The sequence below is a fragment of the Columba livia genome, chromosome Z, assembly GCF_036013475.1.
Source record: "Columba livia isolate bColLiv1 breed racing homer chromosome Z, bColLiv1.pat.W.v2, whole genome shotgun sequence".
NCBI classification, from domain to species: Eukaryota; Metazoa; Chordata; class Aves; order Columbiformes; family Columbidae; genus Columba; species Columba livia.
In genome coordinates this window covers 32,303,220-32,327,436 of record NC_088642.1, presented here as the reverse complement: position 1 = coordinate 32,327,436, position 24,217 = coordinate 32,303,220, and the positions used below count along the sequence as shown (strand labels likewise).

At 37.1% G+C, this 24,217-nt stretch overlaps 1 protein-coding gene across 4 annotated transcripts in view; it reads left to right on the top strand.

The window, feature by feature from the left end:
- PRDM6 (PR/SET domain 6) overlaps window positions 1-24,217 on the top strand; it is a 79,825-nt gene that overhangs the window by 42,430 nt on the left and 13,178 nt on the right. For all 4 annotated transcript variants that reach the window (XR_010468823.1, XM_065045307.1, XM_065045305.1 and 1 more), the window contains exons 4-6: window positions 9,006-9,133; window positions 12,786-12,910; window positions 16,049-16,391. Coding sequence is in view for 3 of the 4 variants with exons in the window: in XM_065045307.1 (XP_064901379.1) it covers window positions 9,006-9,133; window positions 12,786-12,910; window positions 16,049-16,391 (596 nt within the window). In the remaining variant the exon portion in view is untranslated. The remainder of the gene's footprint in view (window positions 1-9,005; window positions 9,134-12,785; window positions 12,911-16,048; window positions 16,392-24,217) is intronic.

Here is a 24,217-nt window from a genome sequence, read left to right as displayed (position 1 = left end):
GAGTAACACTGGTTTGTGTTACATGTAATTCTTCCCTACTCGCGGACCTCCATGGACTAGTGTTTAAACAAACCATTGAGACTTGACTTAAAAAAATAATGTAATGAAGTCCACATAACCAGCAGGGCACTGCTCTCGTGACACTTTCTGGAATAAGGCCCCAATCCTCCAACTGCTTACACAGATGCTTGATTTCACACACGAGTAGTCCCATTGAGATCAATGGGACTACAACATGTGTGTAAGTGTTTGCTGGACTGGGGTCTAAGTGAGAGATGAAGCCTTTCACCTAGCACAGACAGTTCAAAACAATGTTTATAGTTTTGTCTGCTATAATCCTTTGAGAAACATTAAAACTAAATAGCTTTTAATATTAGTTGGCAAGTAGTCTCTTTTATAAAATTTGCTAGATGATGCCTGCTAGATTAAAGAAAAGAAACATTAAGCAGATATTATAAGATGTATAACCTTTATCAGATATGGATAATTGCAGAAAATTGCTTTGAATAGTGTAAGCAGTTAAAGACCATTGATTGTCAGGATAGATTTCTGCGCATTTTCACAGAGGTGTTGCATCCTAGGGTAACTGTTGCCAACAAACGCTAGAAAATGTTTTAGTCTTATTTTAACAAATGAGGCCTCCTGATGTTTCCTTCTTGTTCATTTATTTCAGATTTCTAATCTTAATAGTTTATAGCAGTTAAGAATGCTTCAGTGAAGTTAAAAACATTTGGAAATCTTATGCTAACCAAAGTATAAAGAAATTTACACCATTTTACATGTAATACAAACAAAGCCAAAGCAAAAATCATTCTCTAAATGAACTGTTGCATTTTCGACATGGCAACAAAATGTCATCCAGTTATTTAAAAAAACAGAAGCACTTTGAAGTAACTAGTTATTGACATAAACTTATTTCACATACCTGTAAAGACTGTAGTTACTAGCTTTCACTATCTACACAATAACAAAAACAAATCAGTCTTATCAAGCAAAAGTGGAATATATGAGAAGCATTTATAACTAGTGTATTTCTAAAATAGTGTCCATACAGAAAATAGAGAACATATTGAAATATTTCTTCTTATGAGATTGCTGACATGTATACTACTATTTTTTCATATCAGTTTTATGTGTGTAATTGATTATTACAGATACAATAACATTTATTCAGCATCAAAGTTAGAGTTATCACAATGTGATGAATATACATTTATACTGGCTAAGCATAATTTGCCTGTCTACTGTATAGGTAATCTAAAAGATAGTAAGTCATTTACAAAGTATTTCAGTGTTTGAGATATGGTCTTCGTAAAGGATGTGAATATAAAATGTTATTAATATCTATCAACATCAGTGTTCCTTTTTAGTTCAGCTCTATTTGGAGACTTTTCCATGCATTGCAGTTTGCTTCTGAGTTTTGTTATATTTCATACTCTCTTTCCTATTGAGAAACTAAGAGTTGTTCTTAAAATGCACACTGAATGGCCTGACTTGGTCACCAGGCTAGTGAATGAAGGACAAAGCTGTGATGACTAAGAACATGATTGTTTCTGCACAGCTTTCATATTCAGTGCGTAAAAGGGAGAAGATGCATTTTCAGAAGGGCCGTGTTCCTCAAATCAGATGCTCAACTGCTAATATTAAAGATGTTTAAAGTCTAAAAGCATTAATTCTATAAACAGTTGTTATGATCAAATATGAACCAGCTGTAGTTTGATTTTCAGCCTAAACTATGATCCTTAAATGTAATATATTCAGGGAATTTTGTAAGTTTTCTCCTCTCCTTCAGTTCCTGCAGCATCTTCTGAACATTTTAGACTTTCTAGATAATGAGGTCCTTTGGCAGTGTGTTGATTTCAAAGGAAGCTAGACACCAATGTACAACACAGAATGCAATCTAAATGAGTAAGTTATCAAGTAATGTATACAATCCAGTTTGCTTTCAGTTTAACATGATTAGAAAAGCTAACAAATAAATAATGTATACATGCCATAATAAACACTAGAGCCCATTGGCATTTTGCTTAACAGTCACTGCCTTAGGCAAGTCAAATCACTGAATTTTACTGTGAACTTACCTGTATGATTCTCAGAGCTTTTCCAAAAAGTGACTGTTCACTATTTCTTCTGCTTTATGGAAAACCTAACCTTCGTCATAATTTGTTAAGATGGCCCGAGAGCTCTATTCTATTAGTAATGCCACTGGACACTCTACTTCAATCCATCAAGGTACACTTGTGTTCAACTTAACTTATGCTACTAGTTCATTCCAGGGGATTAATACAATGCTACAAAACTAATTAGAAAATGAAAGGAATGAGGAAAGAAAATAAAAAACAAGAGGAAAGGGAAGGAAAAGGGAAGGAAAAGGGAAGGAAAAGGGAAGGAAAAGGGAAGGAAAAGGGAAGGAAAAGGGAAGGAAAAGGGAAGGAAAGGGAAGGGAAGGGAAGGGAAGGGAAGGGAAGGGAAGGGAAGGGAAGGGAAGGGAAGGGAAGGGAAGGAAAGGGAAGGAAAGGGAAGGAAAGGGAAGGAAAGGGAAGGAAAGGGAAGGAAAGGGAAGGAAAAGGGAAGGAAAAGGGAAGGAAAAGGGAAGGAAAAGGGAAGGAAAAGGGAAGGGAAAGGGAAGGGAAGGGAAGGGAAGGGAAGGGAAGGGAAGGGAAGGGAAGGGAAGGGAAGGGAAGGGAAGGAAAGGGAAGGAAAGGGAAGGAAAGGAAAGGAAAGGAAAGGAAAGGAAAGGAAAGGAAAGGAAAGGAAAGGAAAGGAAAGGAAAGGAAAGGAAAGGAAAGGAAAGGAAAGGAAAGGAAAGGAAAGGAAAGGAAAGGAAAGGAAAGGAAAGGAAAGGGAAGGAAAGGGAAGGAAAGGGAAGGAAAGGGAAGGAAAGGGAAGGAAAGGGAAGGAAAGGGAAGGAAAGGGAAGGAAAGGGAAGGAAAGGGAAGGAAAAGGGAAGGAAAAGGGAAGGAAAGGGAAGGAAAAGGGAAGGAAAAGGGAAGGAAAGGGAAGGGAAGGGAAGGGAAGGGAAGGGAAGGGAAGGGAAGGGAAGGGAAGGGAAGGGAAGGGAAGGGAAGGGAAGGGAAGGGAAGGGAAGGGAAGGGAAGGGAAGGGAAGGGAAGGGAAGGGAAGGGAAGGGAAGGAAAGGAAAGGAAAGGAAAGGAAAGGAAAGGAAAGGAAAGGAAAGGAAAGGAAAGGAAAGGAAAGGAAAGGAAAGGAAAGGAAAGGAAAGGAAAGGAAAGGAAAGGAAAGGAAAGGAAAAGGAAAAGGAAAAAAGGGAAGGGAAGGGAAGGGAAGGGAAGGGAAGGGAAGGGAAGGGAAGGGAAGGGAAGGGAAGGGAAGGAAAGGAAAGGAAAGGAAAGGAAAGGAAAGGAAAGGAAAGGAAAGGAAAGGAAAGGAAAGGAAAGGAAAGGAAAGGAAAGGAAAGGAAAGGAAAGGAAAGGAAAGGAAAGGAAAGGAAAGGAAAGGAAAGGAAAGGAAAGGAAAGGAAAGGAAAGGAAAGGGAAGGAAAGGAAAGGGAAGGAAAAGGAAAGGGAAGGAAAGGAAAGGGAAGGAAAAGGAAAGGGAAGGAAAAGGAAAGGAAAGGAAAGGAAAGGAAAGGAAAGGAAAGGAAAGGAAAGGAAAGGAAAGGAAAGGAAAGAAAAGAAAGAAAAGAAAAGAAAAGAAAAGAAAAGAAAAGAAAAGAAAAGAAAAGAAAAGAAAAGAAAAGAAAAGAAAAGAAAAGAAAAGAAAAGAAAAGAAAGAAAGAAAAGAAAAGAAAAGAAAAAAAGAAAAGAAAAGAAAAGAAAAGAAAAGAAAAGAAAATAAAAGAAAAGAAAAAGAAAAGAAAAGAAAGAAAAGAGAAAAGTCAATTTCCTTCAAAGGAAATAAATAGCATAATCAACCCAAAGATGACCATAGCAGACACACAAACCCTGGTCCTTTCTGCCTGTAGTTTTCTTCTCCAAACAACCAAATGTGTAGAGAAACATTGCCTGAGTGGTTGAAGAGTTCTGGACCCTGGGGAGGAAACTAGGCTCCAGGATTTAGGATTCATCAAAGATTGTGTATCAGGCAATGGGTTTTGCTGGCTCTGAAAAGAGACACAAGCAGGGAAACAGGGCTGCTCTCTCTAGTGTCGGTTATAGGCTTTATATGTCCAGTCTCAGAATGTAATCTTCCATAATTGCACGCCTTTTACAGCCTGTCAGCTAAGTAACCAGGCTTATAAACATTGCTCTTTTCGGCATTGTTTTCAACTTCTGTTTAGGATACAGCCACCTGTAGAGGATACTGTAGTGTCATTATGTCAAAAGGAAGGTCTTACGGTAGTGAGATTTGCCCAAGGTAGCAAGTGATGTCCAAGCCAGCAAGGGAAGAAATTTTTAGTGTTGCTGTGGCTTGCAGGTTTATCCATTATTATAGAAATAATATAACTTGTATGGATGCTAACATATCTGACATGTCAGTCAGTTTCATCAGACATTTACAACCTTTTTCTCTGTATCTCTAGTAGTTTAGATTACATGCATGGTTTTTAAACGCATGGCTGATGATTTATGAAATATATGTACTCATCAAAAGTACTCCTTGCTATCTTGACTCTTCCCACTGAAGAAGTCCATTTGTGGAAGGAGAAGACTAATGCTGTGTGATTTGAAAACCCTATGACCTTATGCAGGTGAAGTCAGTGAGAATAGCAGTGAACAGCAAAAGGCAAGATTCTCTAGTAATGCTAAGAAATAATTCTTGCGTATTTTGTGCTTTTCTTCACATCTCCTTAGTGTATTGCAACACAAAATAATTTTCTGATTGTTACTTTTTCCATACCTATGTAGATGCAAAGAAAAATCCCACTTTCAGGGCCAGTCACTTAAATTGTATGCTAATACCTTTTTTGATTTAACTAAACTGAAAAACAAAGTGCAGGCAGAATTTCTAAAGACAAAGTCCTTTAGCAGACCATAGAAGGAGAACAAGGGAAAACAGCTAGAAAGGAAAGAACTCCAACAAACTAACCACTTTTTCTCTCCTTGTCTCTTCTGTGAACTTGTTTTTCACTGCTTCACAGCTTGGCTTTCTCTGCAACCGTGCTGTTACATTCAGGCTCCTTTATTCTGAAATTCTCTAGCATCTATACCAGAAACTGGAACAACAGTCTTTAGCTTTGGAATTATATTTGTCCTCATCTATCGAAGTGAGCAATACTGACCATGTCAGTACTGAAGTAACCAGGAGTTGAAAAAGCTCCTTAGTGCTCTGCTTTATCTGTTAATACTACTTAAGTCTTACACACTCCTACCTATACTTGGTATATTGCCAGAGTAACAGATGTTCCAGCAACTGCTGTTTATTTTACTTAGTGATGGTCGTTTGTAGGTTTTAAAGTATCACTTACATGAGATACTGTGTGCTTGAAAGTTGTATTATTATTGCTACTATGTGTTTTTAGTATCATAGTCACTATAAATTTCGGTATCTACAGCCTCCAGATAATTATCAATAACCAATCCAACAAGTCATAAATCCAGTCCTTCATATTTAGTTTATATTTGGATGCCATTACAAGATGAACTTGACCAGTATCAGTACACTGGCATCCTACATGCTTTTTCCCCTGTTTCCCAGTTGGAATGCATGTGTAGGTTATGAGGAATATCAGTGTCACCCTGTAAGAAATTTCGTTATATACCTCATGCCTTTCTGTATTTATGTCTTGATTACTGAGTAAACTGGTGTTTGTAAGGAAAGTAATATAAAAAATGGAAGAGAGAACACTTGAATTTTGCTGGTTACACTTTAGACTTACTTTATTGGAAAATGAAGCTGTTTCTGTGGTATTCTGAAGTCAAAGGACAAAATTCATTGAATAGTAATACGCTCCACATTCTGATTCTCCTAATATGTAACACAGCAGTAAGCTACCCATAAATAGCCAAGCACCTATTAAGAAGTTAATTGATTATATGGGAATTGCTAAGGAGGAACACAAGACATGTCAAATGAGAAGGTAACTGCAGTCCTCTTTTATCAGACTCTGGTGTCTGCCAGTAGTCTGGTGCATTCCTCGAAATTGGAACAGACCATAAAAAAGAAACATTAAAGCTTTGAAACATTTAAAGCAAAAGCATAAATCCCTTAAAACTCAGCAAAAACAACAGTTAACAAGTACTTTGGGTCAGAAGAGGGAAAAGATTCAGCAAACAGTTCAGGTAATTCTTCCAAGTGTAATTGAAGTGGAAAAATGAAATGGTTAATTTTGTTTCCACCACTTAGATCAATGACTGTTGTGAGATACAGAAAAAAATAAAATATATGTATTCTCCTTAGGGAGCTGGAGAAATGGTATTTACTTCTCCATGAGGTTCTTGCAATGCATTACGCCATACCAGTATAGATGGATGTAGTTACCTAGTGAGGTAGTCACAGATTTTCAGTAACATCAGTTTACTACAGGATTCTGCAGTAGTTTTTTAATAGAATTTTAAAATACTTTTGCATGTGTAATACAGATGTAGGTGAATATGTATACCTATACAGTTTGCTGTAATGTCTGGGTTCACAACTTGTGCTACAGGTTTGCTTTTCTTCTGTTATGGCAGGTCATGGTTTGCTCCCTCATTGTGGTGTCTTCAGGTAATTACATAGTGGTTGCCAGATTTAGGTAACTGTAAAATGAATAAGAACTGGTTCACAATGGTAATATGAATATTCACCATATCAGTTATGTTTTTTCAGGTTTCAACCTGTGTTATGCAATTCAACAAATTAAGAGGTACAACACACTGTTGGTATTTCTCTTTTAATATTACAGTTTCTGCTCCTTTACAGTTGGTTTTCATTCCTGTAAGAACAGGGCTAAGGATGCTGTGGGATGGATTCTGACTATGCAGTTTTATTTACAATATCAGTAATATCTCCCTAAGAATGGAGAGCGGAGTGTCACTGGTGCATCAGTACTTGCAAGAATAAAGCATTTGGAAATACTTAGTCTACTTTGTAGAGCAGTTCTTCCTACTCCAGGCCACAGCCTGAGAAAGCCCCAGCCTTGCATTTTTGTGGCAGATTTTAATTTCTCATGTCAACTCATGACTGTCCATATACACAAAGTTCTAAGTAGATCCCTATGTGTCCAGATATGGCTGTCAGTACTGATTATGGCAGTCTGCTTGGTCTTTCATGTCTCATATCATCTGGAGATTAGGAAGCTATCATCTCTTTATTTATAGGAGTTGTTTTGCCTCACGTTAAGCCATATATTGTGATTTGGGTAAGCACCACACAAATGAATAGATAATAAATACTGTGCTGAGACTGTCTGGATAGATATTGCCAAAATGGCCTCAGCCAAGGACTATTAGTCATTAATTTTCCCTTCTCTTCCTTTTTGTAGGTTGATTTCCTGTAAAACTTTTCCATTTCCATTACATATTTTTATTGTTTTTAACATATTTGCTCATATATTCAAGACACATTAGCATGTTTACATGAGAATGGATCCTTGCTAAAAATCAACAAGTTACCAGATAAATGAAATCCTTAGTACTGGAGTATATGTTTGTCTCTGAGGACTCCTTCTGATTTTTCTGCCTTTATTCCACCAATCAGCACTTATTTGGGTAACATCTTGCTTCTCCAACCCATGAGCATTTGGCCATGTCAGATCTGGTCCTTGTCACAGGCACTCAGGAACAAATGATAAGGATCTCTGTAGACATTTGATTTCCCAGTATCTCATGTTCTAGCATTGGATGTATTTCTTCTGATTACTCCTGGTCCCTTCTTGTGAAAAGCAAAAGCAGGGCTGTCTCCTGAATTTGAGACTCTTGGTGGTGGAGTAAAGAACTAGCTTCTGGTGCCTGTGTATGTTTTTGAGTGCATTATCAGAATCACCCTTTTAATAAAACAGAAATATTGAATATAGTTACATAACTTTGGATATTATCTTGGCAAGACTGCTAATATGCTTTCTCTAGAAATGTTAAATTCAACATAATAAATCTACTTCCTTTTTGATTAGCAGAATTAGTACTTTCAAGAAGACGTCAAGTTAGGTTCCTACAATTTCAAAAGAGATAACATTTTTGGGGTGGCATTAAATCAGGTGGCATCTGTGAAGGGACAAAAGATCTGAAGATCGAGTTTGCTTCAGATAAACATAATTCTTCAGATCCATTAACGAAGTAGTTTTGTAACAGGTAAATATCTCGTGAGACCATGTCCTTTTAGTAGGATTGACACTTGCAAGATAACATTTTTTAAGCAGTCCGAAGGACAGGTGTGCATGAAACATGTATATTTTGGTTTCAGAGCCTCCAGAGCAATTTTATTCTCCAACTTCAGAGGGATTGTCCAGTGCTGAAAAGACTGGAGTCTTTTTTTTTTTTAATCATCATAACTAGCTCTCATGTCCTTCGCAGGGATGTCATGTTCAGGAAAACCATGATTCCCTCAGGACTGATTACTTGTTTACTACTTCAAAAAATTGTATGTCTCAAGGGAGATTCTAAAGGCATCTTCAAGTGTCTTTTTCCTTCTAGTCACATTTGTTTTGGTATTATGAATCCTACGAAGCCCTGATGTATTGTGAGGTTGCTGAAGTACATGCTTTTGCTGCAACTAAGATACGAAGTAAGAGATACTTGTTTAGGGACTGCTGCTGCCCCTTGCTCAGATGTTCCCGCCATTTCAATGCAGGCTTTAGATCCAGATTTTCTTGTTTATCTGGCAGTTCATTATTTAAGGCCACCCTGTCAAAATAGGTTAAATATTCTTTGGGAAACATGGTCACAGCTTTGAGACACCACAAATATGTTTAATACAGAAAGATTGGCCTGATAAAAGAAACATGACAAACTTGCATCCCCCAAAATGCTTTCCTGCTGTTTCATGTAGATTGCTAAGAGCATCAGTACATAATGACAAAACTCATGTAAATAAATTCCTGGAAAAGACTTAGAGAGACAACAGCAAAGCAGTGAAAATGATTGCTGATGACTTGTTCTAACTACTTGACCTTGTGACATCTCCCCCAGATATATGATCAAGATGGGACACTGCAGCACTTTATTGATGGTGGAGAACCCAGTAAGTCAAGCTGGATGAGGTATATCCGATGTGCAAGGCACTGCGGGGAACAGAATTTAACGGTGGTTCAGTACAGGTAAAGTATGTTTTGATTTACTCAATGCGACCAATGTAAATATTTTTAGTGAAAAAGTCAGACCAGAACTGTCACGAGTGCTGTTGCCTTACAAAAGCAGTAGCAGGGCTTTCGTGAGTGTGCTCCTTCAGGGATTGCTGCAGAGTGTAGAGGGGATGGGTTTAATTTTGGTGGCCTTGAGCTGGGGCTGTACAAGTGAGTATGCTAGACCTGGAGCTCCTGGGAACAAGCGTAACCTGTGTCACCCGTGTGACCACCACACTGCACAGACCCCCCTGCGTGTTTTCAAATGGCCTGATCAGTAGCAAGCCAACACAAGCAATCCTCCACCCTTAATAAAGATGCATGTGCTAGAGAAAGGGGGAAAAAGGCAGGAGGGGTGTTTTGAACCCCTGGGCTTTCTGAGAGTCAGTCATGAGTCATGTACCCACCTAAAACTGATATGCTGAGTGCACCTGCCAGCCCAGATTGCCAGTGCCTGTGCCTCCTCTGTTGCTGGCTAGAGAAGGTCAAAATGTGAAGAAAAATGTAAAGAGGTTATGGTGCTTTTTACTTTGTACTTGCAAACAGATGCAGAAAACCCAGATAATGCATAACATAAATATATGATCTCAGCTATAAACAAACCTTTTGCCTCAGAATCAGAAGCAACTGTTTGACCTTATTAAACGTGGTAGGAAGCACATCAAAAGATGCCTTGGGCTTGCCGGTCGCAGTGAGCAATCCCAATTTTTGCTGGTTTCTTTAGAGAGTAGAGTTTCCTTTCTTCAGAAAGAATTTTAAACTTATTTAAAATACCTTTAAAATTAAAAGTAAAACATACAAAAGCAAGCTAAAATGAAATATATATAAAGTTTGATTATCCCATAGGGTTCCAATTTAACAATGGTAAAATTGTTCAATTGCATTTTCAGCTTTTTTATTCTCTGGCCAGTTGACTAAATAATGCTGCAGTTAAAAAATAACAATCCTATTTATACATCACAAATCTTTTATTAGACCCTTAAATATCTGATATCTATAGCTACAATCCCATTGCATTTTAAATAAACACACTGGATAATGATTGCTGTGTTGAAAGAGTATTTTTGCATGCATCTAGTGAACTATTCCTTAGTGTGGTGGTGTGTGCGCACACATATATATAAATAAGAAAAAAAAATACATATGCATACATATATATAGATGACAAAACAAAATGAAAAGTGAGCATGAGAAAGTCATTATACATCTGTCAATATTAAGTGGATTTTACAACTCTCCTTTCATGATGGAGTTTTTACTTAGAGTTCCCTCTGTTGATCTGTTTTCGATTACTTCAGATCTTTATAAAATGAACTACAAAAACACAATTTAAAAAACTGGCATCCATCACCAGTGACTGCATCCAAGTGTAAGAAAATAGAAAAGTTGGACACCAAAAAACCGGCCTAATTTTTATTGTACATGGACGTCCTCCTCACAGAAAGTCAGCTGGTTTAAATTCATTCTGTTATGATTTGTAATATCTAAATGGAATTTTCTTCAAAGTGCTCTTGATTGATTGACCCTTAGCTGAACGTTTTGTTTTTATTTTGAGGCTGACAATAATGTTTGTTGGCATGTGTTCTGCTTCAACTGCGTTGGGACGCCATGAAGCTATCTTTATGAGTCATCCAACCACAATACTAAATACATGTCAGCAAAGGAAATATTATCCGAAAAGGGAAAAATCCCTTTGATGTACTTCAGCATGCAGAGATTTCTGCAAGTTTTGGAAGCTCTGCACGCTTGTAAGGGACGGTGTACGCTTACACTTTTTTTTTCCCCTGCCTACTCCAAGCCTCACAGACCACCCATTGCTCAAAAACAGTTCTGCTCTTTCAGCGGCAAAGTGTGTCATTTGGTTTTAGCACATTCATTTGCCGGGCTGCTGTGTTTATGTTAGGGGAAGCCAAACTGAGAGACGAAATGTTACAAGGGTGAATTACAAAGTAGACTCAATTTTTCTCAGGTTAGGAGATGCTGGTAATTTATAGCATGGCTCTGACTTCCATTTTTGCGTAACAGTGGAAAGAATTAAAGAAATAACAAAGAAAGAGAGGGAGAAGAGTAGAGGAAGAGGAGGAGGAAGGAAGAAGGGGAGACACAAAGCGGAGAGTTTTTGTCAGATATTCATAGAAGAGTAGCTTAGAGTTCTGCTTAGCTAGCAGTGCCCTCCTGAGACAGGGTGGCAGTAAGTGAGGAAAATAACAAGATAAATGAAATTTTTGCAGCTGCTAGTAAAATATTGAGAATCTGCACTTTTTTATTGATCTTTATGATCCTGTTGCCAAGAGCCACTTTGCGGTGACAAAATGTGTTGACAAGTGCATATCTCACTGCCATGAAAAATGTGGTAAAAGATTCTCCTTATGTCTGCAGTGTTATACAAGGAACAAATTGCATTGCTACAGCCAATTCTTTATAGAAAGTCTAAATTTAAGGCCTACCAACCCCAAACATTTTTATCTTGAACTTCAGGCTAACGTTTGTAGCAATTCTTCACTCAGAAAACTGGTTGAGGCCTAACATTTTTTTTGGTCTATAGACGTTTTTCTGCCTTACATAAGCTGTTATAAAAAATGGTCATTTCTTGGTACTTTGACTGTATCATTTTGGTATGTAATCCTTCAGCGAGAGTGGAGTGTTCTTCTTGTATATATTGGATTTCTATCCATCTCACTGGAGTGTGTTTAAATGTTCCATGTGAAACCAAAGGGAAAAGCCGCTACAAACTGATAACATTTTTATTTTATCTTGTGCCTGATTTTAATCTTACAGTTTTCCCCCCCTGTAAATCTGCTAACTCTGGAAGTATCACTCTGAAGCTATTCACATCAGTGCAAGATCAGGATAAGGCCCTTGTTTTTATGGTAGGGACTCCAGGACTTTTCCTTTTTTCCCCCCTCAACTTCCAGTTCAGTGTTCTAGGAATACCCACAGTCTTTTACCACAGAACAATGTGAGATTATTTCAAAATTATAGTAACATTAGTGTACATTTACTGAAGGATCATCAACATTAACCTCATGTTCCATATGAGGGAAAATTTTATGGTTGCTCAGATTAACCCATTTTTTTTGTTTCCCCAAGCCAAAGCCTATTTTACACAACAATCCAAGGTCCCTCTTTTTGGTAGTGTAATGCTATAAAGAAAGGTCACGTCATGCTACTTCAAACGTCTTGCTAAAAAAACTTATTAAAATGAAACAACAGTTGCCTATTTAGCCCTGAAATATGTTAACTTTAGCTTAGATGACAAATGCAAAACTGTTTAAATGGCTGAACTTACAGAACTGTGTGCACCGCTCCAATGTTTGTACTGTGTGAGCAAAATGTAGCATTTCTAAAATCACCTTAAAAAGGACATAGCAAGAAAATAACTGTCTTTTCATAAAATCTTGGTGCTTGCAGAATCTTAGTGTTTAAAATATGCTGTGTACAAAGTGCCTGTAAATTGGTTACCCTGCTACAGGAACAAAGTCCTTCCCTAATGATAGATTTTATTTTAAAATAGTAAGTAAGCAGAAATACTTTCAAAACAATAGATTTCTACTGTAATATTGTCTATGATAAGAGGAGAATGCTCTATTTCCAAATTAGGCATTTTTTTTCTCTTCTTCTTTAATAGGTCAAATATTTTCTACCGGGCTTGCATAGATATCCCCAGGGGCACCGAGCTGTTGGTGTGGTACAATGACAGCTACACATCTTTCTTTGGAATCCCTCTCCAGTGCATTGCACAAGATGAAAATTGTAAGTTCTTCCTTGCATTTCTACCTGTGTAATCCAGGATTCCTGTTTCATACCTAATAAGATACATTCCTAGAGTATTTTAAGACATATTAAATGAAAGTGATCATATATTCAAGGCAAGCTTGTTGTGTACAAAATAAACCCCTGAAGCTGATACACCTAAGCCTTGCAAAATCGTGGTATGGTTACCTAAATAAATTGAGGTGTTTGGAAGTGTGCAGGTATGTGCAGTTAAATATCAGATTTCCCAGCATGGCAGCCCCACATAGCTTGGTAGTGTGTAGAATCATTCTTCCTTGTAAGTGTCTATTCTTAACTGTTTTCCTTAGCCCTCTCCATTGTTATCAGACCTGTCACAAGACACTGTCTTGCCAAAACAGTAATTCATTACAAGTCCACGAGGCCTCTGTTAGTGATTCTTCATTCTATTACCACTGACCATGTTGAGAAAAGCTTTGTCTGACTGATTGTAGAGATGAGATTCTTGTGGTTAAAAGGTAAAAGCCAACTTCTCTAGACACAAACAAAATGTAAGTAGCCTGAAATGACAATGAACCTCTGTTCCATCCTGACCATCCCCACTTCCATCCATTCTTCTACCCCTCCTCAATATTTGGGGTATTTTTTGTTTGGTAGGAATCATAATAAAATGAAGCATGTAACTTACAACACAGACCCCATGCAATCTGGATACCTTCGTCTTTAAGGGTGATCCAAGCACACCCTTCAGTTTCACTGTTTGTGTGAGCTGCTGGGTTAGAACTTACATCAAAAACCACTCTTCCATTTTGATGGCTGTGTGTATCTACATCATAGAAGAAACCAAGAATGGATGCCTGATGGACTTTGGTCTAAAGTAACCCTGTGGCTGCCCATGCTTAATCAATTACATATATGATGTATTTTTTTGGTCAAGTACTTGGATACTTAAACAGCAATGCTAGGATGCACTCATGTTTCATAGCAACTTAAATACTGAACCATGCAGCAATAAAACAGCAAGATAGCAGAGATTAAACTGTCAAAAATAAACATCCTCTTTCATCTTGAGTTTTGAAATCTGTTGGGCTTGAGAGAAGTTTAAAAGAAATTTAATTACTGGCAGTAATGTTTGCTGATAAAACTCATGCTCTGCAGTGTACGATATAGAAATATTATTTTTTCTTTCATGAGATGAAGCTTACAAATCCTTCATTTGAAAAGCCAAGCATTATGGCTAAAATCTCTAAATACTGTCACTTGCTATTTTGCTGTGAGAGAAATCAAAGTTTCATCGGAAGAGAGGCTGACATACGTAGATGAAATTCATCTCAGAACATGGAGCCAGCTGCCTGCTGGTATATGATGTGAGTGACACTTAAGCCCTCAGAGTAGACCTTCTGCTTATCTTCTACACAGGGGTATTTTCACCCAATATGAAATCTGCCTATATTCCTTAGGTCTTTCTATCCTGATCTCACTGCTTCTGTGGACCTTTATGAACACAATTAAAAAAAAAAAAAAAAGCGATCTTCTTTTTCTATCACGATTTTGGAAGAAAATGAAAGTATATCAATTGACACTTGTACTGAAGAGACACAGAATACGTATTATATGTCTTGCAACTTGAAAATAGCCTCATGGATGTAACTCAGAAATCAGGTCCTCAGATACTGCAGAAAAGAATGAGCTAGGAAGGACCTCAAATTAAGTATTTTAAATAGCATGTAATATTATAATGTTGGAGTCATTATGATTAAGGGAACATATTAGAACACAAGTCTGTGAATTAACTGACAGTATTTAAGATACTACCAAAACACTAGTTTGCATTACATTTTTATTTTATATTAAAGAACGTTAGATGATTCCAGCTCACAACTGAAAATTAATTCTCATATTTACTCTTAGAAATCGATCACCATGACTTACCTAAACAGAATTGCCATTTCTAATCACCTGTTTAGTAGGTGCTATGTACATACATGTAGATATGTACACACAAACCCTTTGTGATAGTAACCAAATCTGTGAACATATGTAGACATAGGCATACATACAAATTTAATTTAAAAATCTCCATTAAAATATTATGTCATGAGGCTGAGCATGCCAAAATTAGAAAACATGAGAAAGTACTGGACCTAAATAGCCTAAATTATGCTTCTTTTTGCATTACGTTGCAATCTTTCATAAGCTGACCCCATTTTTCCATAGGACTCTTGCTTCCTTCAGTGCATGATCTAGATGGTACTAAGAGTGAAGCAGCTGTTCAACTTTCTTCTATATGTTTGACCTCCTGCCTTTCTTATCATGTAACATCTAAATTCAGCACTGAATTACTTCTTTGTGAGAACAGTGTATTGCATTTGTTGCTGAGATATCTGAGTGCCTCATAAGCCATAGTTAATTGATGACCATAACACCTTAATGGGACTAGAAACAGTTTTTTTCCTATTTTGTAGGTGGGAAATTGATACACAAAATTATCTCTGTCTATACTTTGCATTGTCTTGTGGTGATCTAACTGCTATTAGTCATAATCGTACAAATCATGGTGAAGTCACTGGCTTTGTACCATAGTGGCTTTGTGACTATTTGTGAGATGTAATAGCATAATATTCTTTGTGACTGCCCTTTAAAATGAAAAGGGAACTGTTGCTGCAGCAGATATGTAAGCCTTTTTATATCTGAAGGAGTATCGTAGCAAGGATTTTTTTCCCCCATGCTCTCAAAATCCATGCTTGTCTGTGATATGACAACTGGACATGCTGACTGCAACATACAGAGTCAGGGTATCACAAGTGCAGCAGCATTTTCTTTCAGATGACAATCCCGTTGTGCAATAAATGTGTATGAATCAGGTTTCTCTGAGTCCTTTCAGTCTCAGACACCCTTTTGCATGAGTTTTCATGTCAGTGTCAGAGAATCAGTATCATCCATTCAGACTGCTGTCTCATTCAAACCCTTTTTTTAATGCATTGTTAAAATAAAGTTGTTTAATTCTAGTGTCAAGAAAATGGATGTTGGTTGTAAGTTTCTGTTGCAGGTTTGTTTTTTTTTTTTTTTTTTGTGTGTGTGTGTGTGTGTCTCCCAACACTGTATTAGTTTTTAAAAGACATAAAAAGGATCTTATTTACTTTTCTTGTTTTCTCCCAGTGAATGTCCCTTCGACTGTAATGGAGGCCATGTCCAGACAAGACACCTTACAACCATTTAATAAAAGTAGCAAACTATCCCCTGCCACTCCACAGCGATCCATAGTATTTCCACAGACTCCGTGTAGCAGAAATTTTTCTCTCCTGGATAAGTCTGGGTCCATCGAGTCAGGATTTAACCAGATCAGTGTCAAAAACCAACGAGTTCTTGCAAGCCCAACTTCAACAAGCCAACTAAATTCTGAGTTCAGTGACTGGCATCTTTGGAAATGTGGGCAGTGCTTTAAGACTTTCACCCAGCGGATCCTCTTACAGATGCATGTGTGTACGCAGAACCCTGACAGGTAAAGCCCAGGCTCTCTTTATTTCTGTATCTACTGATAGCCAGATCCACTGCTTTCTTCTTTTATCAAGCTGTTATCATTTCTAAAACCAAACCATTATTAGGATGAGCCTGTACGACATAATTCGTATGCAGCTGTGTGAAGTAAGCTGATAAAAACCATTGCTTGACTTCACTATTTGTAAAAATATTTGGTGCCTAAATGTGGAGATAAAAGAAAATAGCTAAGGATATAATCTTGTTTTCAGAACGGTTTGGTACATCTAACGGAGGCAACAAAATAGAAGGAAAATTTATTAATATCATGGATGGAAAAATGAGGTCAAGATAATTAAAAGTCTCTCGGTCTTCCAAAGATAATCTAACTTGCTGCTCAGTGGCTGTCACAGTCATTTCAGGGTTCACCTATAGTGTGCAATGTGTATGAACTTAATTAAGTACTAAGAGGTAATGAATTGGAATTTTTTGCTTAGTACTATTTTTCTTCAGAGCATGCAAACCCATAAATCGTGCAAAGCTGTCAAAAGGAAATACCTTCTCCACTAGTGATGTGGAGGAAAACAGATGCCACTTATTCAATAAACTAATATCCACACAGAAGAAAAATGTTGACTAGATACCTCAGAGTCAAAGTTGGTTTGAAAGTTTGTCAATACAGAATTTTATGGCTGTGAACTGACGATGAAATTTAGCTGAACAAGTGAATTAAAATTTCAGGTACTTTGACCAGTGGCACAGTAAATATAATGGAACCATTATTTATTAATCAAAGCTGGTTTATTTGACAATTTTGATAGCTGGCAGGACAAAAGACAAAAATCAAATTAATTCAATAAAAAGGGGTGCCCACGTTTTGTCTCTTCTTCAACTGTGAAGAAGGTTTTAGCAGAACAGCTGGAATCCTGGAATGTTGTTCTGAAAGCAGCATGTAATTGTAAATTACATTTAACAAAAAGAGTAGCAAAACCAGTCAACAGTAAGTCTGTGCATGTGTTTGTATGCATATCTATGTCTCTTTGTGTATGTGGTTATCTACTTGTACGCATATGTGTGATTCTGTGGGTGTGGAGACACTGGAGCATAAATCCAGTTTTCCAGCAAGAAATGTCAAGCATGCTAGGGAGAACTAGATTCCATGCAATTCTTCCTAGAATTGAAATAGTTGATAATATTGTGAATACAAACAAACCTTTTCAACAGTTTCTGAATTGTATGCTGGCCTTAGCAGAAACAAACATCATGCTAAGGAAGCTGGAGGACACAACTGACAATTTAATGGCCACAATGTAGAATACAGGTCCCAAAAGGTCCACTCTCCTAAGCCTCATGGACTCTAATGTTTCCAGTATTGAAGCATCGTAAGCATACTATAAGTCATAAAATGCCATGTCAGGGAGTCTAGAAAAGGTATGTTGTATGTATGTTTTAGATGATTTATCCAACCAGGAATGATCCCTAGATTTCATCCTTTCCTTCACTTGAACCCGTCTCTTCCTTTATGAAGAAGCAAGCTTCAGACAATAGTTAATGCAAGAAGTGCCTCCTCTAATGGGGCTGTTTTGCACTCTAAGCTGTAGTTAAGTATACATTTTTTCCAGAGAGACAAAATGAGGATATGTCTGTCCTACAATAGGTCTGTCATCTTGGAGGTGAGAGATTCGATTTTTATTATTTTTTTTTTTAATTTATTTTTTCCTAAGTATCTTGTGTCAAATGTTGACTGAAACATGGGCTGGAATTTAAGTCTTCCCCTCTGGAAGTGAATACACTCTTTAGTAGGTTACTGATTCATGATGTCTTAACTGTTTCATCTCTTCTGTGCTTGCCTTGATTTGTCCATGCAGAACAGCTTCAACAAGAAAGTGTAGAGCAGTTTTAGTTCAGAATACCCTACAACATAGAATGAAAATTATCTAGATCAGAAGAAAAGCTGGATCCCCCCAGGACAAAGAGAGCAAAGGGTGCTGGGGAAAGGACTTAGCAGATTTGAGGAGGGTTAGGGTGAAGAGGAGGTAAGTAAAGAAAGACTGTAAGTGTTGAATTCCAGAAGCTTTAAGGAATGTTTGAAACATAATAGCTAATGCCTTTTACTCGATATTGATAGTGGATAATTTAGCTGATTTCTTCTTTGACTTGTAGGGTTTTGTGAATCTTGTTCTTAAAAAACCTTTTTCTCTTTTGTTATACAGAGAACATAAAACCTAAATGGTGTTGTAACAAACACTTACCATCAACTTGTTGCCTAAATACTAGATATTGTGGTGCTCTGCTCTGTGACACCTGTTGTACATCTGTACTGAAAAATGGCTTACATCTCTATGTTTTCATCAAATAAATTGTGAAGACTTCTATTGGAGACTGGTTTTGTAACGTCCTCTTCATTCCTGTGAGGAGTGCCATCAACATAACTGCTGTAAAAGCATTTCCTGATGTGTATTCTATAGAGGGCTATGAGGGATATCAGTCACATGAATCTGTTTAAGTTCACTGCAATTCATTCAGTGTTCGAAATTACCAGAATAACAGTTACTGCAGATCATAACTGCCCTAGGATCTGGGTTCTCATATCCCTGATTAGAAGTCATTACAAGGTTGAGTTTATATCACAAGCAGCTTTTTGTCTTTTAGCAGGTATGAGTAGATCAGCTGTTTAGTGACACAGTGGCTGGAAAAGAGTGTCTTTGCCTTCTTAAACATATTGCATTTATCCAGATGAAAAATTCCTTAAGTGTTGTACAAAGTTTCCTGGAGACAAGAGAATGGGGTGTGATTTGTGAAAGAGTACCTGCTTGTCAGCCTAAAGTAAGGGGTGCATTTGTATTTTCTCAATGGTATCTGCAGCACCACTCTGACTGATAAACAGCTCCGCATTTATTGCCAGCAATTTGTGAGCACACCAGCTGCTGTATCTTTGACGTGACTGAAGAAGCAGGGCCTGTTTTCTCTAGGAAATGACTTTAGACTATCTCTTCTGGCTTGGTGTTTGTTTTTCAACAATGCTGATTATCAACAGCATGATGTGCAGGGAAAACGTCTTTGAATGTATACAGGAGTCCAATTCATGGACTGAAATATGAGTAAAACAGACTACTGGGGCTGAAGAAATGAAAAAAGAGAAATTACTTTAAAGCCGCTTAGATTCAGAAAACATCTGAATGAGAGCAGACATAAAAAAAGGCAAAATACACTTTAATTCTGTTAAGCAGTAAGAAAGAAATGGTCCTGTTTAACAGGAAGATGATTTAATTAAAAAAAAAAAAAAGGAATTATGAATCCAAAGTGGAGAGAATTATTAAAATTACTGTCTTTGCTATTTTAGATTAAGATTAGGTTTTAAATGTAAATTAAAGTTAACTTTAAATCATTTGTTTGTTTACTTATAATTTATTTCTCCCTTTTCCTCAAGATTTTTTAGCTTGTTATACTTTGCAGGGTTTCTTTTTTGTGTGTGGGAGGTGAAGATGTAAGTCCATCAAGATTTGAATTCTGGGACTTTCTGAGCCTTCGGGATGTTTTTAAGCCTTGCTTGGGCAGAAGTAGTGGGAGCAAGTCTTTCTTAAAGAAAAATTCCACCCCCGCCCCCTTATTTGTGAGGGCTGCAGAAAGGGGAATCAAAGCCTTTGATTACAGTTAATAATTTTTAGAGAAATATTTGTATTTTACTATATTTTTAACAGCAATTGGTTTTCCTGTAATTGCGCAGTTTCTTTTAATTACATCTTTCTTCTTTCTCACTATGATCACCAGATTCAGGATATATTGGTGTTGAGGAAAGGCAGACATCTCCATTTGCCAAGAGCTGTCTGTGGCACATTTTAATATACAATATGTACATCCCTGTGATATATATTCTCATTGATTGCCATGTATTTAAGCTGATAATTTGAGGGAAAACTCACTCTGTGTGTCAGTGGCTGATAGACTGTGGATAATATTTGGGCCTTGCAACTCTTGTTTACTGAAAAAACACTATTGTTCTCATGTTTTGCTGTAGCATCTCAATATTAAATTGATAGTTTTTTGTTTGTTTTTGTTTTGATTTGATTTGATTTGTTTTTTAATAGGATTTTGATGTTTGAAGTTGGCAGGTTAATAGGTTCTTTATGCTAGGACCAGAGCTCAGCCCATTTTGTGTTTATCTTTTTCTTTGTAGGTTCTTGTCTTTAACCTTGATGCTCTCCTCAAATCCATTAATTAACTTAAACATGTCCCAGAACAGGCCTAAAAAAAGTAAATGTTGTGAGCAACAGTTCTTAATTTCTGTTTATAGAGTTATAGAGTGACTATGGAATATTGCTCAATCAAAGTAAACATTATGCTGAATTTGTTGCATGATCTCTCCCCAAAGGTTTGCAAACTCCCAGTAGTCATAGTCAGTAACAACTGAGGGTGCAGAGGGCAACACCTCTTCCCGACAGCTTCAGAAGTTTGAAAACACTTCAAGTGTGCTAATTTTCTGCTAGTTTGCTAGTTCCTCCATGGCCACTTGTAAGAGACTATCTCACAACTCCCATTGAGTTCAGCTCTGCCATACCATGTGGTGCCTGGCATGCCCAGGGCAGGAGCTGTGCTTCCAAGGGAACACCAAGGCAGCAGAAGATTTGGAGTCCAGAGGTGGTGAAGGTGACCCACCCATGGTCACTATGATGCGAGGGACTCTTCTGTGTACAAGCTGACAATAACCTCAGGTGTCACTGACTTCTCCAGCCTCTGAGTTCAACTTGCTAGAAGAAGGCATCCCTCCAAAATACCTTTCCATTAGGACAACTGTGACTTAACTCCTCTGACTGTAGCTGTGCTTTTAATGCTGCATGTTGTACCAAGTACTGGCCATGAAAGTTGATGCTGGCCCCATTTCGGTGTGCCCTGCTTTCATTCTTTTGCAGAGGTTGTGGTGTGACAGCCTTCCCCCTATGGTGCTATGAAACCCTGTGCTGGGTTCAATGGAGCCCTGTGTCTCATGCTTTGAGACTCTGGCATCAAGTTGGGTTTTTACTACTTCTTAATCTTTAGCAAGGAGGAAAACACTTTCAACCACATGTCAATCTCTCCTCTTTCAGCTGGTGCTTTAATATAATTTTCTAAGGGGAAAAAGTCACAGCAATGTGCTATTTGTTATTTTGTCTCCCTGATCCGACAGTGTTTCAATGATAGACTTACAGGTATTCAGGAACTCACCATTACAAACAATCCCTCTTCTAAGGGTTGTGCTGGGATTCCCCTTGAAAACAGTAAAATTGCCTCTGAAGAGGCCTCACTAGAAACCTGTTCATCATAAAGGAGAGAATTTGAAAAATCAGCAGAAAATAAGATTTTTCAGTATTCTAATAATTCAGACTGTGAATCATTTAGTATGTAGGAAAAAGCTGGATATACTTAGGAGTCAGGATTTGGAAAGTATATTATTCTAGCAGAGGAACAATGCAAGATAAATACTTAAAGACTTATGTCACTTTTGCTAAATGAAAATCTAAAAAAAGTTAGTTGAAATCTACAGTTGTATGTCAACAGATTTTCCAGGTGCAAAAATGCAGGTTTTTCTATTGTTATCTGTCAACATGCTTTGTGCATGTGCCCCATGTGCATAAGCTTTGGGGAGGTTAAGCAAGCCTCATAGAGGAACATATGTTTTGTACTGGTCCTATACATGATACAGTTTTACCCAGAAAAAAATCAGCTACAAAATTGAGAAAATTGTAAGATGGGAATAGACACCACCAAACAGCAAAATCATTCAAGAGATTGTCTAAATTAGGGAGCGAAAAGTACTCTTCACTGGTTTCATTTTGAAAATGTAAATCAAAAAGCTTGCAAAAGCTCAAATTCTAAATAAATATAAAACCTGAAAACTGTTATGTTACAGTTACTCCTTTCTGTATTTCACTTGATAGTGGGCCGTCATTTAGTCAGGGACTGTAAGACTGGGTTCTCTAGAAAAATTTGTTGGCATCTACATGTTTCTAAAACCTAGAGAGCTGATTGATGGTCCATGGGGTGAATGACAACAGTATAACTTTTCTAACAGGAGAATTTGCTTCTGTGTAAATAGATTTCCTTTCTTTAAGCTCAGACAGGAAGACAGAGAACTAGAAAAATATGTAGCTAGGTGTTTAATGAAAAACATTAGAGCTGCTTTTGATAGCTGTCAGCACATCATTCACATCTGCAAATTGCTATACGTCAGTTTAACTATTCTTAAATGTAACTTAAAAATACTATATGAGAAGATTTTAATCAGGGTTGATTTAAATCTGGAAGGGTCTACGAGATCTTCTGCAGAAAATGCAATAATGAAGATATTGAAAACTAAGTTGTTTTTGGTACATGGTAGCCGGAGAACAAATTTTTGTAGAAAAAAACTTCCTTCAGAGAGTCAGCATGTACTTCGATGCCCTGACACACCTGTTATATCAAATTGATTGCTTTCATGCTTGCAAATCTGCTTGCATATCTGCAAAAGAATATTTTAATTATGTAAGCTTTCACATACAAAGTGACTGACAAAAATTTTGTTTGAACATTGATTTTTTGCAATATCACCACACATCTGGGCTGTGACACAGCTATGCTCATATTCACATGGATACCCCGAAGCTCAGGAAGGTACAATATGTTCTCAGTTATTCCAGTGGAAATTAGTTTTTCTGGGTTGAGACTGCATTCAGTCTAGCAGCACATCTTTTAAATACAGCCTGTGAAGACCACTGGTTTTACCCTGTTCCTTCTGTTTGCAAACCTCTGCTATAAAGAGGTCACCATTTTAATTCACTGTCCTATTGCAGTCCAAAGTGGTGGCAGAAGACATAACTGTTACATCAAAGACAGGTCTGCTCTGCCCATGTCAATGTGCTCACTGAACCGAGCACTGCTTGTGTTCAGTCCTTCTGCATCGCTTTCATTTTTTTGAAAAACAGCATATTGATTTTATTTTCTGCCAAGAAAATATTCTGACCACAGTAAAATAGTTAACAGAGGACAAAATGATAACTTTTGTATTTGTTGAATGACTTTTTGCTCTTGGAAAAAAATAGTAGTATCCAAAAGTTGTCAAAATTTACTATATTTGAAGCTTCAGTTGTGCGAATCAGATAAAGCATTCTAGAATTGTTATAATATTTCAATGTATTTATAGGTTTTCTTTTTAAAATGAGCTCTGTTTAACGTGTGTGATGTACCTAGTTTGAAAAAAATTACTTGTTCTGCCCATTTTAGTATTAATCAGAATAATCTGTGTATAAACTGGAGAAATATATCCCCTGCAAAGAGGAGGGTAACGACTTAAGTAGTTATCCCAAGATATGGATGAAGAGAAAAAATACAGTCAAAGTGATCTAACAACAGCTGATATTTTACAGGGGTCTTTTTACTGAGCATCTGCCAGTGAAATGTATTCAGAGTATGTATATTAATATGCTTTGTAAACAACAAATTTGTTTTGAGCTAATGTAGGGGGTAAAAACATTTTACTTGGCATAATAATATCCAGTTGTAACTGGTTCGGAATTTTGACTGTTTACAGATAAGCTACAGTGTGACTTTTTGTTATATGAAATGAATCGCGTTGACTGTTAAAAAAATAAAAGATCAATTGGTTTTATGTAGTGTTGTATCATTTACTATGGTAACTGTTAAAAATAGATAACCAGAGGCTAATAGATGCTAATGGTTGCTCTCACTATTAAAAAATCAATGTTTCATGGTTAAAGAATACCTTAATGTATTGTTTTTGCTTAAAAGTGTTTGATTTGAAAATACCCAAACAAATAAGTTTGCACTTAAATTTTCTGTGCAAATTAACCTTGCACTTCAAGAAAGGAAAAGACTGGG